Raw genomic sequence first — 18,795 nt, 5'->3', positions numbered from 1 at the left:
GATGACAGGTGGGGAGCGCCACGTGAAGGGTAGCCCGGGGTCCTGTCCTCTGTGCTGCTCTCCTCTGGAAACGTGGAGCCTTGTCTAGGGACATGATGACAGAGCCAAGCGAGGTCCTGGGAGGGGACAGAGCAGCCCCTGGGTCTGAGGATGGAGAGGGCTGCACCCTGTCTCTAGACACAGCCGTCACAAACCAGGCAGCACAGAGCAGTGCAGGTGAGCTCCCACCATCCTGGAGGCCAGAAGTCCAGCTCAAGGACTCCGGGGCCGGCCCTTCCTCACCTCCTCCAGCTCCCGTGGCTCCAGTGTCCCCTGGCTTGTGGCAGCACAGTCTCTGCCTCTCTTCCCGTGGCCTCTCCCTCTGTGGGCCTTTCTGCTCTCCGTCTGCTTTCCCTCTTGAGGACAGTTGTGGCTGTATTAGGGCCACTGGACAAGCCAAGGTCCTTCACTGGATCCCTGTGTCCTTTCAGGTTGCATCTGCAGGTTCCGGGCTCAGGGCCTCTCACCCGCGGGCCTTATTCAGCCCGCCCCAGGTGCCCTGTTCCACCGGAGGCCACAGCTCTCCTCACTGTACAGAAGAGGTGGAATCAGAGCAGAGGAGGGGCCGCTGGCAGGGAGACGCGGGCTCCTTCCTTCCATTTAAAGCCCCAGTGAACTGGAACGCAGGCCGTGCTCTGGTCCCCTCCTGTGCTCTGGGAGGGGCCTGGTCTGGGAGGGCCGTCCATGCCTGCTCTTCCACTCCCACAGTGGGTGGGTGGCATGTCTGGCCTGCACTGTGTTTCCTGGCGCCTGGGCAGCTGGGGTCCACTAGTGACCAGCAGGTCTCTGACTTCCGGGCAGTGGCTGCCCAGCTTGGGCCATCCTTCTCTCTGACTAAAGCAGCTCTGTGTCACCTTCGGGTGTCCAGTGTCCTAGGCTCAATTCCTGTTTGGGCTGAGCTCCCCTGGCTCAGTGGCAGCCTCTGGGGTGCTGAGCGGGTCTAGAGGAAGGATGTTGGGCTGCCTGCTAGGGCTGCTGGGGCCTGGCCACGGCAGGCCCTCGACGCCCCACTTCTGTGAGGCCCCCAACATCCAGTGTGAGTCAACACTCTGTGGCCCCCACCAAGCTGCCTTCCTCCTGTAAGCCCCTGGTTTTAGATTTGTAAAATGAGGGCAGAAATGCTGGGGATGCAGGAAAAGGGTCCTAATTCTGTGTGTGGCACCGGGTAGGACCAGAGAGACCGTCCCACTGATGTAGTAACTGCCCCAGGACCCCTGCAGGTGCTTCCCCAGGGGGTTCCTGGTGAGGAAGACCAGCTTCAGGTGGAAGCCGGATGGCCTGAGCCCAGGCAGCGTCCAGGGGCTTACAGGGAAACTCACTTGCCTTTGGGAGGGGGCTGCCTGTTCCTGAGCCCACATGTGCAGCCTGACTCCTGGTGGGCCACATGTGCCCCGGACTCTGTCCCCCACGTTATAGCGTGGGCTCCTGTCTTGCCCAATCCTGCCTGGAAAGAAGGGAAGCCGAGGCTCCAGGGCTGGAGACTTCTCTGGGGGTACTTGGCTTGTGAATGAGAAAATTGGAGCAAGAATTGAGTGTCCTGGCCATGCTCTGTCCCTGTCTCCTCCCAGCCTGGTGTCCTCGGGCCATGGCTGATGCTGCCTACAGAAACATGCAGGCAGGCTGCTCAGCCACAGAGGTCACACCATCCTCCCCAGGGAGGACAGACCCGGGTGGCCCAGCAGCTCAGCCCTGGTGGGAGGGCACCTTGCTGGTCCACCTGCCAGTCTGCTGTGGGCCACAGAAGAGGCTGCCTACAGATCCACAGTTATCACTAAGCAGCCGCATCCGCCATGAGTTAATAGAAAGTTCTGTGCTTAGTTGACTTTGCGGGGGGGCTCTTACCTGCAGAGCCAGCGCGCTGCTGACACCCCTCGGCGCTGGAGAGGGGTGGAAGTCCCCACTTAGTCTGCCGTTGATGTCCCCGTCCTTCCTGGAGTTCCTGTCCATGGCCAGACTAAAGGTGTACGTCCTGCAGGAAGAAGACGGGTTGCCTCAGAAGCACCACCCTGGCCTTGCTTGGCTGTGGATGTGCTCGAGTGTGACCACCTTGGCAGACAAGGTCACTGTGAGGACAAACTGAAGCAGCACGTGCCAAGTGCTCAGAACGGGGCAAACCTGATGGTGGGGTGTTCTGCGGCTGCTGGCCCCACCATGCGGGTTCATTTCATGGCCAGGACATGGCGCCCAGATGTTGGCCAAAGGTTATTTTATATTTTTGAGATGGGGTCTTACTGAGTGGTCCAGGCTGGTTTTGAACTCTGGGGTTCAAGAGCTCTTCCTGCTCAGCCTCCCAGGTAGTGGGCATGACAGGCTCATGCCAACATGCTTGGCTCTAATGTCAGTTCAAGTGTTGCTGTGAAGGTGCTCTCTAAATGAAATTAAAACCGAAATCACTAGACTCTGAGAAAAGTAATTACAAGCTCTGTAATGCAGGGGGACCCCACCCAGCCAGGTCTTGGAAGGAATCAGACTGGGGTGGGTCCCTGAGGAAGAGGGAGTGCCGCCCACAGACCATCTTTGGACTGGAGCTGCAGCACCAGCTCCTCCCTGAGCCTCTCGCCCTGCAGACTTCAGACTGGCCAGACCACAGTTTTGAGCCAGTTCCTTAAAATCTCTCCCCTTCTCTCTCACATCTGATTGCTTCTGCTTCTTTGGGGAACACAGACTATTTCTCTGGTTGATACACCATCCTCTTTGGTTCACCTTCTGAAACAGTCAGGTATGCAGATGGGCATGGCTGGGGTGCAGGGACAGATGCACGGTGGGCAGGTGCCTTGAGAGCTATGGAAACATGGGAAAGAGGGGGTGCATTTCAATAGAGAGAGAAGTCGCAGGTGAAGAGGAAGTTGACTCACGTCCATTGAATCAAGAAAAGTGCCCTAGGGTGGACAGGCGTTGGGGAGCTCTGGAGAGGCTGGGGATGGACCCCAGCTGCCAGGGGAGGTGAGAACTCTGGCTTTGGCATTCAGGCCAGGGTGGAATGCAAAGCAGGTGCGTCTGCAGGGAACCGGCAGTGGCTGGAAGAAGAGAGCAGGAGAGAGCGCCCACGTCCCAGGAGTCCTCTCCCCAGGGAGGTCATCTTACAAATGCAAAGATCTCTAAAAGGAATCCACAGCCTCTGTGTGTGTGGGGGCTGCTGAGCGTTTCTCCAACAGAGCCTCTGTGCCCTTCTCAGGGCTGCGCTGGGTGTGAAAAGCCCTTCTCCACCAGTACCTCCACCCACGTGTGTCCTCGCTTTCCACCAACCCCAGCTCCGCTGGCTTCCTATTCCAGCAGAAGGACTCAGGATGTTTTGTTCCTCGTTATTATTAGAAAATATAATAAATTGAAAAAGAAGATAAAATATAATTTGCTGGGTCAGTTGATCACGGAATCTCACCCCATTTTCCTCATCCAGCCAATTTTGATCTTTCATGATCAGATCCACTTTTTTGGGAAAAGGAAAGCTCATGGTTGATTAGAAGGTGATGAGCATCATGGGGTAAGATAAACCAGGGGTGGCCAGGTGCGGGAGGTGGGGGTAGCTGTCCCACAGAGCCCCTGGGTGCTGCAGGTGACATGGGAAATGGATGAGGGAGGAGACTGCAGGGCATGCAGGTGTGGGCCAGGGTCCAGGGAGAGGAGAGAGAGCCTGCGGGGGCACCCTGCTCCCCCGGAGGGCGTGGGGCACAGCAGAGGCCAGAGTGACTGAGCAGAGTGCGTGGGGACAGGAGAGAGCCCAGGTTCAGGCATCGGAACCCAGTTTGCTGTGGACTCTGGTGAGAGACATGTCTGTTGGGACCTCTCCTGCTGCCTCTGGGCTTCCCAAGTTCTCCCAGCCCAAGAATCAGAAGTACATGAGCTTCGACTGCCTTCCACAATCCCAGACTCTACCAGGGGTGGACTGTGAGATGGGGTGAGAGTGTGAAGCACCCACTGCTTCCTGGTTTCTGGGGTGTCCTTCCTCAGACGCGAACCTCCCAGGGAGTGGGAGTGCTCCTCTGCTCTTCTCTCGGTCGGTCCTGCTCCTCTGTGTTTTACCTCCCCTAAGCCAGGATGCTGGTTCTCAAAGTCTTCTCAACTGCCCTGTTCATTCTCCTAGCAGAATCTTTCCATTCCCTCAGAGAGGTTCCACAAAGTGACCCATGGCGATTTTGCCTGAACTTCATTAAACCTGGAAATGACGGGAGGAGCTGGCACGTTCCTGCCTCCACTTTGCTCAGCCACGAATGTATGTGCTTGACTTGTTCAGCCTGGGGGTAAATGTCCACTTTCCCCCACACTCACTCAGGTCCCCAGACCCCATAAACCCAGCAATGGCTCACCAGGCTTCCGTGCTGAGACCTGTCTGGGGCTGAAGTTGGCAGGCGTCACGTGCCCTACGTCTCAACCACGACTCAGGTGGGGCCCCAGGACCCAGCCCTGCAACGCTCCCTGCCCACATAGTGTTTTGAGTCAGTTCACACGTTTCTTGTTTGCTTCAAGTTCTGCTCCCCTGCCCACGTCGCCATGGCTTGCACTGTCTGGATCTACACATTCTATGGGAGGAGGCCAGGCCAAACGGATGGACCTGGTTCCCATGCACTCATACTGTCAGATACCAGCAGACATCAGCTGATGGCCAGTGACCAAGAGTAGGCCTTGTGTTGGAGCCATGGACAGCTCCCTCTGCAAAAGGTCTCATATCAGACAGGAAATGTGGGCAGGGTTCTCTTCCTGAGGGCAAGGCCGGGGCACCCACACTCCCTTGCGGCTCACTATGCCAACAATGAAGCCTCGTTATCTACAAGTGACATCTGCGAAGTTTACAGTTGGAGACAAAATCGAACTTCTCTGCCATCTTTCAGATGAAATGCACTCAAGATGATGGTGGGTGATGGTGATGGGAGGGGACAGAAGGGCCCAGCTTTGTGACATTTCCGTTTTTCTCTAACTCACGAGTCACTCAGTGGTTAACTTACACATGGAAATAGCTGTGTCTACACTCCATAGCTCCAGTCTTCCCGTGTCCTTATGGGGCCGTCCTTCTGTGTCTGTGTCCTGATCTCTTCTGCTTCTAAGGACACAGTCCTGTTGGATTAGGGCCACCTGAACAGCCTTGTTTTAACTTATCACCTCCGGAAAGTCCCTGTCTCCAAATGAGGTCATAGCTGAGGTCCCGGGGGGTCAGGACTCCAACAGATGAATTTAGGGGGACAACACTCACCCCAGGACAACTGCATTTTTCAGTCTGAACTACCTGCCCTCAATTCATTCTGTGGTTTTTGGAAAGTCACTTGGATGCCTCTGTCTTGGATGTTGGAAATGCTCTCATCTTGGCTGCAGGTCTCCACGGATCCCCCTGAGCTGGACCCTCACGCAGGCCTCTCTGCTCCCCATCCTCCTGCCCAGATGGCTGGCAACCGCTGTGGTCAGGAGTGGTCCCCATCATGATGGCCTTGCACACAGCTTCTCACCTTCTCCAAAGCAGTGGGTGGACATCAGAGTGTGACTTTGTGGTTGCCAGTCAAGGAGCCCCAGGACGGCCCTGTGTAAAGGCTGGGTGGCCATACGGGTGCAGGATGACTGCTGTATTAGCTGCCAAGTGTGAGCATCACGGCCGCAAACTTGGAGGATCTGGAGAGCTGCAGTTCTTGCTGCTTGTATCACGCGTGCCCAGTATAGGTCCTGAGGCTGACACACATAGTTACCACCGTCCACCTGTCCACAGGCGAGACACAGCCTTCAGACACAGCTTAAGACATCTGTGACATGTGCAGACACCCAAGGCCTGTATTTGATTGAAGAAGCCTTACGAGTCTAATAAGGACTTTCAGCCTTCTAGAAAGATTCAGCCGGCTAGTTCTCTGGCACCAGGGCCCACGTCACATGTTACATTTGCCAGGTGTCTCATGGCTCCCTGAGTGGGGGTGGGGAGCTTGAATGACAGGCCCGTCAGACACCCCAGAGCACCCAGCCCAGAGCTGGCTTCTCTTTCCTTTCATTGCAATTTTTGACATTGTAATTTTTCCTAAGAGAAACTCAGGTATAAAAGCTAGACTGGTTACATTGGTGACAGGTCCCTGATATATCAATTGTGATGTGAAAAATGTGACACCCACGAGCTCACCTTCTGCAGTCTTGCTGGGTCATTGCTGATTGCCTGGTGGCTCCTGGGTGGCAGTGAGCTCTCCTGGGCAGGTGGTGAAGGCTGTGGGCCTCAGGGCAGGCAAGGCTCCTGAGTCTAGATGGCCTGCGAGGGGGAGAGCATCTCTGCTCCTGCTATTCCGTCAGTGGCCCACTGGACCAGTCGGTTGGAGTGGAGATGAGCACTTTCTTAATGCTGCGGCATTTCTGGCCTGCTGACTTGTCTGTCATCTTGGCTGTCATGCGGGGCAGGGGTTTGTACTGCGTCATCGCTAAGGTCCCCATGGACCAGCATCTTGTAGCTTCGAGGTGGCCCCCAGACCCATGGATGTCTACACTAGCAGAGGGTGCTCTCTGCACCCACCCGTCCGCGTGTGTCTGTGACTGTTTGCTGTGATGGTTGTTGAAGGAGTGTCCCCTCCACTTGGAGGCCGGAAAACTCGAAGCCCAGCTCTCTCAGGGTGCCTCCCTCCCCTGTTCTTTCTTTCTAGCTCTAGGGCTGGAGGGCAGGTCTCCCGCGTGCAGGGTGAGTACTCTCCTGCTGAGCCCGGCCTCCTCAGCCCCAGGTTTCTTAGAGTCCTATTAGTTATGCATAGGTTCTCTTTAAAGTACTTCCCACAGCTTCTCGAGCAGAATGGCAGTCTTCATAGCTCTGACTTGGAATGAACCTCCGTGGGAAGAGGTACAGAAGAAGTTCCCTGGGCGTGTGGAGGCTAGATAAAATTTGTCCATGGAAAGTGCCTCCCATGGATCTGAAAAGCTGTGGACTGAGTCGACTGTGAACACAGCTGTGCTCAATCCGTGGTTTCCTCATTGGTATGGAAACCCAGGCGAGGCTGTGGGGAGTTTTAGGAGCGGATTAAGGAAGAGAATGAAGTAGTGCAATCCTTCGGGGAGACCTCCTGGAGGCAGGGGATGGGCACCTGGGTGCTTTCCTAGGCCCTTCCCCAGCCTCTCAGTTCTGAAAGTGCCAGGAAGCCCCAGACCACACAGAAGGCTTTTCTAGACCTTTCCCCTGCCCACCCCCTCTAGGTCTTCTACCAGTCTCCTCGAAACCGCCTGACTCCGCCCCCACATGCGCCTGCCTTGAGGGCGGGCGGCCTCCCCCCTTTCTCCCCCCTCCTCTCTTCTTCTGCATGTTCCTCCACTCTCCTAGCTGACACCTGGGGGAAGACAGGGAAAAGCCCCTGGGAGGGTGGTTTCAGGCCTCAGCACCTTGTCATGGCTTCGCAGTGTGTCACTATGGCTACACTGAGCCAAGTCCCAGAATTCCCTGTCTAGCATGTGTCTGGCTGCAGTAGGTCCCCGGGGACACTCTCGTGAGAGTTGGGCAGTGGCAGTCATTTTGAGCATCACACTCAGCTTTCCCGATTGTCCAATCAAATGCTCACCCTCAAGCTGTTGGGAGGAGATGCGGTGAGCACCCTCACCAGCTGGATTTAAGTGGGTGGAGGGGCCATTATCCCACCTGTGCCCCACTTACTCAGTTGGAAGGCATTTTAAAAAGGCTTAATCCTTCCTCAAACACAGACACTCCACAGAGCAGCTGTGACTGCCACTGCTGGCCCACCCTGGGTGCTGCTGGCTGTCACACATGGGCCTTGCCCTCCCAGCTCTGTGATCTTTTCTCCTGGGTGTAGTGTGCATCTCATACATGCATTTGCAGTATACCTACATGTGTACATGTGTATTTGTAGCAAATCTATGTATGATATAGAATCACGGTCCTTCTATTCCAATTAAACTTTTTCTAAGTTTGGTATCAGGAACTGGGGTGGGGGGCTATCCTAACAAGTACCTAGAATATGGGGGCAACTTGGGGCTGGGCAGCAGGGCAGAGGCTGGGAGGATCTGAGTTGCCCGCTGCTGTGTCCCTGTGAGTGGAGGGCCCGCAGAGGCAGGCTGTGAAAGGTGCCCGGCGGAGAACTCTATGAGGAGTGGGACTGTGGGCAGGAACCTGAGGAGGGGTCCCATGAGGCAGGGCAAGAAGTTCAATGGGATCATCCACAGGGCTCAGAACTTATGAGGGATGAGGTTGGTTCTGTAGATGAGGGTGTTTGTGAGTTAAAGTGATCACCTGGCTTCTTCTTGTTTTTTTGTTGTAAAACAGGGAGGAGGGGGACAAATTGAAGAACCAAGAAACAAAAAGAAGTCAGTACCTGCTGTTTCTAAAATCCTTAGCCTTGACAGGCGAGGCTAAGGACACTGCACTTAAGAGATGTCCAGCTGAGCAGGAGGACAAGCCTGCAGCAGCCCTCCAGCTTCGTGGAGTGACTTCTGCCAACAAGTTATTGAGCTTAGGAGGGCACCTGACTTGGATGGGACCCTGGTCCTGGCCACACCTCAGTTTCAGCCACATGAGATACCAAGCAGAGGACCCAGTTAAACTGTACTCTGATCCAGACCCGTGAAAACTCTGAGAAATGAAAGTCTTTCATTTTAGCCATTAAATTTGTGACAGTTTGTTGCAGAGAAATAGAAAACAACTAACGCACCTTATGATATCACAGGTTTTATACACTGAGCAAAGAATAAATAAGCCAAAGCTTAAGTCCTCTAAGTATAATTTTGACACTCATAAGAAGCAAGAAGTATTTTGCAACAATTTGGACATCATTATCTTGGGAAAGTAATATGGAGTAACCCACATTTCCTGAATGCTATCAGCAGAAACTGAATCTGTGAGGATAGCACTGTATCTGCAGGGATAATTGTGCAGCACCAGGAATGCAGTTTTTCCAGTGATGGAATGTTCTGGAAGCACATTGCTGCTGAGTCCCCTGTTTCAGGTAGTGACTGGTCAGAGAGAGCTTTGGGCCCTGGCTAGGGGCAGCACTCACCTATGTTTGACCCAAGTGTCAGACTCGCAGGCTCTTTCCGTGTAGTTCTCTGGCAGGAAGCCCCGGCAGCCCGTCCGCTGGGAGGTCCCGATGGCCCAACCCTCGCTGGCTTCCTCCTGCTGAGTGGGGTCCACAAAGATGTAGTCGCCAGGACTGAGCATTAGCTCGTCCACGTTCTGGGGCTTGTACTGGAACAGGACCTTCAGGGTCTAGAAAGGAGGGAAGTGGTTTCGTGTTTCCCGCCAGGGTTTGCACTGGGAAGCAACAGCACTAGGAGGAGTGGTATATTCCACATCTTGCTTTCTGGGTCCCTGATGTGTTCTGTGTCTCCAAGATGCCACCAGGCCTCTAATGACATCCAGCATAGAATATCGCAAAATACAGCAGCACAGAATTCTTTGGGTAGATTTAGAAATAAAATTTTTCTTTTCTGCCTTGCTTGCTTGATTGCTTGTTGCCTTCTTCCTTCCATCCACCCATCTATCCTTCCATCTATCCATCCATCATCCATCCATTCATCCATCATCCATCTATCCATCATCCATCATCTATCCATCCATCCATTTATCATCACCCATCATCCATCCACTCACTCATCATTCATGTATCCATCATGCATCATCTATCCATTCACTCATTCATCTATCATCTATCCATCCATCCATTTATCCACCATCCATCCATCTATTATCCATCCACTCATTCATCACCATCTGTCCATCATCCATCATCCATCATCCATCCATCAATCTTCCATCCACTCATCCATGATCCATCTATCCATCATCCATCATCTATCCATCATCCATCAATCATCCATCCATCCATCATCCATCCACTCATCCATTATCCATTCATCCATTATCCATTCATCCATTATCCATCCATCCATCATCCATCTATCCATTATCCATCTATCCATCATCCATCCATTCATCCATTATCCATCCATCCATCATCCATACACTCATCCATTATCCATCAATCCATCATCCATCTATCCATCATCCATCTATCCATCATCCATCCATTCATCCATTATCATCCATCCATCATCCATCCACTCATCCATTATCCATTCATCCATTATCCATCCATCCATCATCCATCCACTCATCCATTATCCATCTATCCATCATCCATCTATCCATCATCCATCCATTCATCCATTATCCATCCATCCATCATCCATCCACTCATCCATTATCCATTCATCCATTATCCATCCATCCATCATCCATCTATCCATCATCCATCTATTCATCATCCACTTGCTTGTCATTCACAGCTTCTCCTGGGACAGGACCATGGTGGACTCCCACAAGGGTTTGGACTGGGAAGCAACATCACGCTCATTCCCTGGCTCTGGAAGGAATGACACACTCTTTCTTCCCAAACCAATCAATTCACAGAGGGGAAAGCCTTGGAATGAGGCTCCACTCCATCACTACATGAACTGATCTGATAAGCAAAACCTGCGTTCGTACGTTTTCACAACAGCCCTTTCCAGATACTGTCAGCAAGCAGGATTTTGTCTTGATGTTTTTGCACACTTGTAGCTCACATCTTAACAGGTTGGTTCTGAATGGCAAGAGTTTCAGAGGAGGATCAGCAGTCCTCTCCCACTCTAGAAAGGGCTCCCCATGGGGGAGTGCTGTGGGGAAGGAGATCATTGGTCCATTTGTCTCCTGTGGAGAGGGTCATGTCCAGCCACACTCCTGGGTCACAGTTGTCTCACCTGGTAGTGCACAAAGCGCATGTCCCGGGAGTACAGGGCCGCCGTCCACTGGCAGCTGTGGCCAGGGTGGATGGCTCTAGCCAGCTCCTCCAGCGTCCTCTGGTGGTGGGGGTAGAACTTGTGGGCCAGGGTCAGATGCAGCTGCTTGGTACAAGCCTTCACGGAGCAGTCTGGGAAATCAGGAACACGGGGCAGGCGGTTACCTAAGCAGCCAGCGCCACGTGCCCAAGACCAGGAAGCGCCTCTACACAGAGCACCTCCCGCCTCTGCCCACCCTCCATCTCTGTGCTGGTGCCCCTGCAGCAAGGCGGGGACAGGCCCTCATTGGCATCTGAGTGACGTTGTAGGGAAGGGGGTTGGAAACCTGTAGGATTTTCAAGAAGGAAGGAGAGGAGGAGGTATAGAGAGGTGGTTAAGGGGTCAAGGCCATCGGTTGGCAAGCGGATTGACCAAACAAAGGGTTTCAACTCTCAGGACTGGCTCTGGGCTCCTGTTGTGCAGGTGACTCAGCGGACTCTGGGGCCACAGCTGCAGTTCAAGGGCTTTTTGTTCCATGGAAGAGTTTCAGGAAGAAACTTGATAAGCAGAACTGGGAAGCATCAGGGTCTCCACATTCTCCTTGCTTTAGCCACACAGGAAGCCCAGGGAGTGGTCGAGCCGCAGGCCTTTCCGGGCGGCCTCTGCCCTCAAGGCCGCCTTCCGGAGCAGCCTGTATCCTATGGCAGCTTGGCCACAAAGTGTCATACATTCTGGGGCAGCTGTTGGTGTCCTGTGGGGATGGCACCGACTTTGCTATTGGGTGGGCCCAAGATGAGGCCCCTCTGCCCTTTCGGCAGGATGACCGTGGTCAGGTGTGGTGTCCTGACTCAGTTTCCAGCAGTGACAGACAGCAGTGACGGGAGGGCAGAGCTGGCTCCTGGGGCGGTGCTGGGAAACCAGCCCACCAGCTCAGTCTCCTGTGGGCCCAGAGTACATGGTGGCCACCTGTCACAAAGGTCACTTACAATCAGACAGGGTTGGTTGTTCCCCTAAGAGGACACAGAGCCTTCCAGGGAACCCTGGCCTGGCCCAGACATGCCCTGCATGCCACAGGTGCTCCCTGAGCAGCGCACGAGGCCTCTAAGCCCGAGCTGCTGAGCTGAGTGGCCGAGCGGGCGAGTGTGGGTGGAGGGAAATTCCTCTTCTGACCCGTTTTCAGCAGCAGGGAGGGTGGCTTGCCACATGAGTCAGCCTGGCCTGGGAAAGACCCAGTCTGCTGTCACCAGGACACGAGAGTGAGTCACGAGGTTTATGAATGGGCCCTTGTCTTTCCTCTCCGAGGCCCAGGTCTGGGGCTGTGTCTTGCTGGGATGGCCAGTGTGGGCCTCCCACACTGCCCTGAGAAGGACTAGGGACACTCCTGAACCGTAATTGGCCACTCGTCAGCAAGGGAGGCCCCTCCTCGCCCTCTCAGGGTTAGGCTGAGAGCGTGGCTGTGGAGAGCAGGGCAGGGCTTGGTCAGGGTCAGGAGATGGACGTGAGGCTCCAGCCGGCTCTGTCCGCATGGTCCCCTGGTGGTGTGGAGCAAGGCAGAGCCACTAGCACTGGTCAGCTCTGTGAGCTTCCTGTGGCGGCTGTTAGGGGTCGCCACAGCCCTGGCAGCTTAAGGCAACAGAAATGCATCCTCTGGCAGCTCTGGAGTCCAGAAGCTGCCAGGGCTGTACTCCCTCTGAAGGGTCCAGGGAGGTCCTGCCCGCCTCCTGCGGCCTCTGGTCACATCGTGCCCTTCTCTGCCTCTGTTGTCACAGGGCTGCTCTGTACATCTCTTGGTGTCTTCTTCTTTTGGTTGTGGCGCTGAGAGTCCACCCTGATCCAGGGTGACCGTGTCTGAATTAATTACATCTTGACGGATAAGGTCACATTCTGAGGTTTCTGGTGGACATGGCTTTTCAGGGGACACTACTCAACCCAGGTCAGTGATGTTGGGCAGGCATTTCACCCTTAGTGGCCTTAGTCTCCCCGTAACAATGCAGCTGATGAGGCCCACCTAGGGGTAGGGAGAGCAGGGGAGCCCCTGGGCCTGTCTGAGAACAGTGGCTGACAGGCTGCCTGGGGGCAGGAAGGACCAGCTGTCCTCTGCAGGAGAGGGCACTGAAGGGCCAGCACTGACGGGAGTCTCACCAGCCAGGTCCCGGTGCACAAGGCCGGGCCTCCTACCTGCCAAGACGGATGCTTCCGTGGCAAACGCCATGGCAAATTCCCGGATGACGTCTGCGGGGCCGTCGTTGATGAAGAAGCCCAGGTAGCTGATGGACGAGTGGAGAGCCAGTGGGACCGAGGTGGGGAAGGACCTCAGGGTCCTGTCCCCGGCTCTCTTCAGAGCTTCGTACAGACACTCCACCTTCTGGTCTTCACACTGGGGGAGACAGACAGGGAACCCGTGTCCTAGCTCCTGCCAGGGAGCATCGACCTAATGAGAATCCTGCTGCAACCAGCAGGGGACCCTGTTCTGTCCAAAGCCGTGAGGGAGGCCGCCTGCATCCCTGTGCATCTGGCCTGTGGGTTTGCCCATGCCTCGTGCTCATGGGTTTTTAAAAAAGGTGTTTCAGGTAAAATCTTTTCTTGGAATGAAATCTCCTTCAGGTGGCCAGGCGGGAAGTTTCTGGTCACTTCTGCCCTTCCCCTGCTGTACCCCCTGCCAACACCTTTCCACGGCCCCAGGTTTTCTCAGGTTGTGTGAGTCGGTTTCTGGAGGGTTCCAGCCAACTTCGAGGCAGTCTGTTGGAGGGCACTGCTCAGCCCACCCAGAGGGGATGGGGCTGGCTGGCCCTGGAGTTTAGTTCTGGGTCCTCAGACTCCCCAGCGGCTCCGGCAAACCAGAATGCCTGGCAGACGCTTTGGAGGCACGCTTCAGGAGGTACCCATGCAGGGAACAAGGGGCCCATCTCCCCTTCCTCTGGGGAAGTGGTGACCAGGGGAGGGGGCTGCCTGTCCCTCCCTGTTCCTCCCAGCCTTCCTTCTCTCTCTAGCAGCCCCCAGGTCCCTCTCACCTCCCTGGTACCCTGTGATGATGACTCTTGATCTTTTTCTAAATCAGAGGGCTGAGCTGTGAGCCAGGGAAAGCTTGACGTTGGTGGCTTGTTGACAACCACCCAGTCCTCAGCCCATTTGCCACATATTTAGGAAGCCCTGACTATGGCCTGGGCACTGTGCTGGTCTCCGGGTACATGGCCTTCCCTGGGGGGCTCAGCCTGGGAAGGTGCAGCCCATACCTAACAGGACACGAAAATGCCACTAGATTTACAGATAGAAAGATGGGGTGGCGTGGGGGCAGTACCTCCTTCTGCCTGGGGAGAGGAAGAAGGATTGGAAAAGAGCCAGGAAACATGCACGGGGCCCTGACGGGTGGAGAGCAGGCGCCCCACACACGGAACCACGGACACTGCGTTCAGGACCACCCGCTAAAACAGAGCAGCCGTGTCCCAGCCCCTGTCCCCTGTCCCCAGAGTGCTGCCATTGCGGCCACGGTCACGGGGTTCAAGGCACCGGCCAACTCACCGTGAAGAAGTCGCAGAGCGTCACGTGGGGGAAGACCTCGTGGGCTCGGTTCTTGGCACACTGACGCCTGCTCTCCCTCCAGAACTCCTGTAGCCTCTCCAGCAGGGGCCCCGTAGGACAGAGGAAGAGGGCGTACTCCTGGGGGATGGGGTCGTCGAGGGAAGGGTCATTGCTGTGACAGCGAAGCCTACAGGAGAGAACAGGCCACATTTACCCAGCTTCGGGACGGGGGAGCCGTCCCCACCAAGGACAGGCAACAGCAGGGACAGTGCCCCGTAAGGGGCAGCCGGAGCTCACAGCAGGGGCCTCACGCAGAGGGGACCTGTGGGCTCAGGCCTGGCTGGTCACAGGCTCTCCTCCGTGTCACCAGAGGGGGAAGGTGAAGCTGATAGGAAGACTAGATAGAGCCTGCCATTCACATGACCTCAGAGCATCTATCTCTGTGGTATTAAAATTTTGTGGAAAAACACATTTTCATTTTCTCAGAAACTCCAGATTAAATGTGAAAATCAAAGCCACACACACACACACACTCAAAAAGTAAGACTAGACACATTTAGATGGCTGTTCTGTCTTCTGGTTCTGAGAGTTACTTTAAATACAAAGAAATATGACACACAACCCCCAAATAGGAGTTCATTGTCATGAATCATAAAAATGGAAATGCAAACAACACAGAATCGTTTCTCTGAGTGTTGTCGGAGAGTGAAAGTCAGTGCTCAGCCCTGCCAATCACGCAGCAAGGCGAATCTGCGCGACCTCTGTGCGGCGGTTCTCCATGAGAGCAGAGCCTCGGATTGCCTGCCTCTTGAGCTGTACTTCTTTAAATTTGTGCCAGGAAAGAAGCAAAAAGTATGGGGCAAAATTCCCACATGAAATACGGATTTATAACAGGAAAGCAGGGGAGAGTGGCTAAATGATGGGGAATCTGCTTATGGTGAATTCCCTGGAAATTATGGCTTTGAAGAATTTCTGGTGACTCAGGGCAGTGATGTGACGTAGTCTTAGTGTAGAAAGCAGTGTACAGATCCTGGGGAAGACCTCAGTTATTTGCAGATAGTTTCTCCTTCATGTGAATATATGAATGAGGGGCCCCGACCCCTGGCCTCGCCCTCCCCTCCCTCCCTCTCTGGAGTGAACCCTGATGGTGGCTCTGCTTTGTTTCCTCCTGGGGATTTAAGCCAAGAGACAGCACAGCTGTGTTTACATAAATCCTAAGCTATTGTTTAAATCACTGTGCAACTGGGGCTTTCCTCAGAGGCCTGGTTTTGCAGGGTGGCCATGTCAGTGAGTGCACCCCTCACTGTCTGCACCCCTGGCTGTCTGTCGGTCTGGCTCCAACGGCCAGCGTGTTATGGTCCCTGTGTACTGTGTGAGATTGCACTCGTCCGTTTCCATACAAATGGACATCTGAGTTGTTTTCTTTTTAAAAAGTCCTCTGTGCTTGTCTCGCTAGGCCCTGGTGTGTCTCTAGGGCCATGCTTAGTGTGAAATTTGGTGAGAGCTGTGCACATTTCCAGTGTTGACAGACACCCAAGCTACTGACTACAGAGCCAGGAACAAGACCCCTTCCCTGACCCTCAACAGCATCTGACACCCTGACACCCTTTGTTTTCATGGAATCTTGCTTTCTTCTTTCCCGATTCCTAGGGAGAGGCCGGGTGCATTCCTGGCTGAGCCCCAGGAATCCACTGTTCCTCCCTGGGGTCTCCCCATCTATTGCCTGGGCTAACTGGCAGGTATGGACCCGGCCCCTCCCAGCCGTGGGCTGGGTGTTTAGTGCCACTCTGGTCCCTGGCTTTATGGTTGGACCAGTCCAGAGGGCTCTGGGGTTTCCCTGTCTGTGGGGGTGCTGCCTGTTTTCCCCTTCTGGGGTTTTGGAGGAGGAGGAGGGCGCTCCCCAGAGAACGCTGGCCCCACTGTCAGTCTCTCCATCCTGTGCTGCGGTGGGTGCTGTGGCTGAGGGGACCTGGCTTTTATTGTTGCTTTTCACTGGGGCGACTGCAGATCAAGAACGGGGGGGGGGGGTTTCCCACCTCGGGTGGAGCACGGCATCAGGGCCCATTCAGACTGGGGGAGACCAAGGAGCCCCCTCCATGTTTCCAGAGCAGAAAACAGGCCCGTGGCCACGGCTGTGGGTGGCTCACCGAGGGGCCCACTCGGAGTGTGGAGCAGCTGATGGAGCCCAGGGCTCCCCTCCAGGTGTACGGTGGCACACCTTAGGGGGATTCCCGGACACCAGTCAATGGCCCCCACCTCCAGGTAGCCCGAAGTGTGGGATCTCTCTTTTATATCAGCAGAAATGGCTCCTCCCTATTTATTCAACAAATCTCATGATCTTTTTTCTGTGACGGTCAAGTTTGGATGAGGTAAAAAGTGGTTTTGTGCTGGGGATGGAATCTAGGACTCACACAGGCCCAGCATGCACTCTGCCCCAGAGGCAGACCCCTGCCCAAAGCCACATTTTTAGGTGAAACCCTCTCTGTTGGAAGGTCTTCCTCTATTTTAAAGGAGGCTCTCCTCCGGTGCCCTTATGCTGGGGGTGTGAACTGGAGGCCACTTAGCATTTCCCCAGCAGCCCCTTCCCGCCCAGGGGGCCCTGGCCACAGGGCATTTTGAGCCAAACCCTCTGTACATGCGGCCCCACTCACCACTCGGCCGCCTCCTCTGCTGTCCTCCTCCCAGTGGCCGCCAAGGCTTTTAGCCTATAGAGGAGTAAACACAGGTGCGCTCAGAGCCACGCTGTCCACTTTGGAAAAGGGTCAGAGGAGCAGGTGTGGTCGGCCCCAGCATCCCTGCGCCTGTCTTCCTGAGGTCCCGGTCTCTGTGGCTTTTGACAGTCCAACCTTCTCGGATCCTCCACGACTCTCCTTCCGGGCTCCCTACCTCTAGCCCTGGGCGACACGGCCCATGCCCTCGGGCCTGACCTCTGCCCCTCCTGACGCACACTGTGGATGCTGGAGTTGCTGGCCTGGGCCCTCGGCTTGGATGCGTGCTTCCCTGGCAGACGCCGCGCACCCCAACATCCCTCCTTCTGGGGCGGCACCTCCTGCTGAGCTGCCTGGGCGGGCTGGCCACAGCCCCCGTCCCCTCCCTGCAGCACAGAGGCCATCGCAGCTCCCCCTGCCCTCCTGTGCCTTGTTCAGCCAGCGACCCCAGAGGGAGATGAGTTCAGTTGAATTTAGCTGAACTGGACCAAACAGAACAGAACAGAATGGATGTGGCCACTGCAGTAATTCAGCATGTGGTTCAGGTCCAGCTGGGCTCCCTGAGGACCCTGGGTCACTGCTGCCCAGGGCTGCTGCTGTTCCGGTACACACCGCGGGGACCTGGCCACCTGCAGAGCCTATGATGGGGATGCAGAGATGCAGAGCCCCCTCTGGGGTGAGCTGGCTTAAGAGCTCCGACACGTGTTTATTGTTAAAATGAGGAGGGATTTTGAGAGTGAGTTCACACTTGGGCAGTAAATACAGTGTGGGCACCAGGGGCATCAAGGGCTGGCTCAAGCCCTGGCCTTGCCGCCAGCTACCCCTCTGGGTGTTGGTGTCCTCGACAGCCGCAGCTGGACAGGGAGTACTGGCAGCAGGTGCTGTGTGTGAGCTACCTGATGTTGGCCAAGCAGGTGCCTCCTGCTCCACCCCCATTTCACAGACCCCTGGTTTGTCGCAGGCATCATGGTGACTACAAAGCCCTAATGTGGGGGGAGACAAAGGGGCCTAACTTCAAAGATATTGCCCCAGTGTGTTGGGTGTTGCTCTGTCATGGAAGAGAGCTTGTCCCCTCCCCAAGCCCCAGGTTACCTCAGAATATTTCTGATCAGTTTCTCCCTGTGAATAAGAATCTGGAGAGGACCAGAGGGGAGACACGGGTCCGCTATGAGAGCTGCAGCCACTATCAGCATCACTTCTTTCCTCCGAGTAGGGTGACTCCAGGGTTCAAGTGTCCACATGTGGACCCTTCCCTGGGTAGCAGGGCAGTACTGATGCTGTTTCTGTGATTTCTTAGCCATTCCGTTTCATTACTGACATCCAGGAGACGTTCCCTGGAGGACGGATGGTCTCCCTGTGCAGTTTGGAAACTCTCTGATGGTTCTCAGCAGAACCTGGCATTAGAGGCTCACAGAGGACCCAAGATCCTCCCAACCCCCATAAATGGAGGCAGCCATAGCAACACATGGCTTCTAATGTGCACACACTTCAGGGTCCCTCAGGAGCCCGCCAGCAGCGTTGGTCTTTCAAGGTCAAGATCATCTCGTGTAGAGAAAGCAGAGAATGACTTGTCTTGAGACACCACCTGCGCTGCAGGGCAGCCACTTCAGCAGGAAGCCAGTGCCACAAGCCCCTCCAGAGCTGTGTCAGGGGCTGCAAGAGGGTGGGCTCAGCCCAGAGCAGGGCTCCGGGGTTCCGCAGCCACAGTACTCACGCGGTGTGTGCTGGGACGCCTGTGGCCAGGAGGGGGTCCAGGAGCGAGGGGATGCTGCGGCCCTTGAGCTTGTTGGAGACCTTAGCATAGAGTTGAGTCTCTCCCGCTGCCATC

The 18,795-nt window shown here is 55.3% G+C and overlaps 1 protein-coding gene across 1 annotated transcript in view; it reads right to left on the bottom strand.

The window, feature by feature from the left end:
• UBASH3A (ubiquitin associated and SH3 domain containing A) overlaps positions 1-18,795 on the bottom strand; it is a 30,470-nt gene extending 11,675 nt beyond the window's left edge. Inside the window, exons 1-7 of the mRNA XM_081301352.1 lie at positions 18,682-18,795; positions 16,911-16,964; positions 14,260-14,446; positions 12,919-13,117; positions 10,723-10,892; positions 8,985-9,193; positions 1,882-2,008 (exon numbers count right to left, since the gene is read on the bottom strand). Coding sequence (XP_081157478.1) covers positions 1,882-2,008; positions 8,985-9,193; positions 10,723-10,892; positions 12,919-13,117; positions 14,260-14,446; positions 16,911-16,964; positions 18,682-18,794 — 1,059 coding nt within the window. The 5' untranslated portion in view covers position 18,795. The remainder of the gene's footprint in view (positions 1-1,881; positions 2,009-8,984; positions 9,194-10,722; positions 10,893-12,918; positions 13,118-14,259; positions 14,447-16,910; positions 16,965-18,681) is intronic.

The sequence above is a fragment of the Spermophilus citellus genome, assembly GCF_964194105.1.
Source record: "Spermophilus citellus genome assembly, chromosome: 7".
Classification (NCBI taxonomy): Eukaryota; Metazoa; Chordata; class Mammalia; order Rodentia; family Sciuridae; genus Spermophilus; species Spermophilus citellus.
The sequence above is the reverse complement of the archived record's forward strand: the minus strand, read 5'-3'. Positions and strand labels throughout refer to the sequence as shown.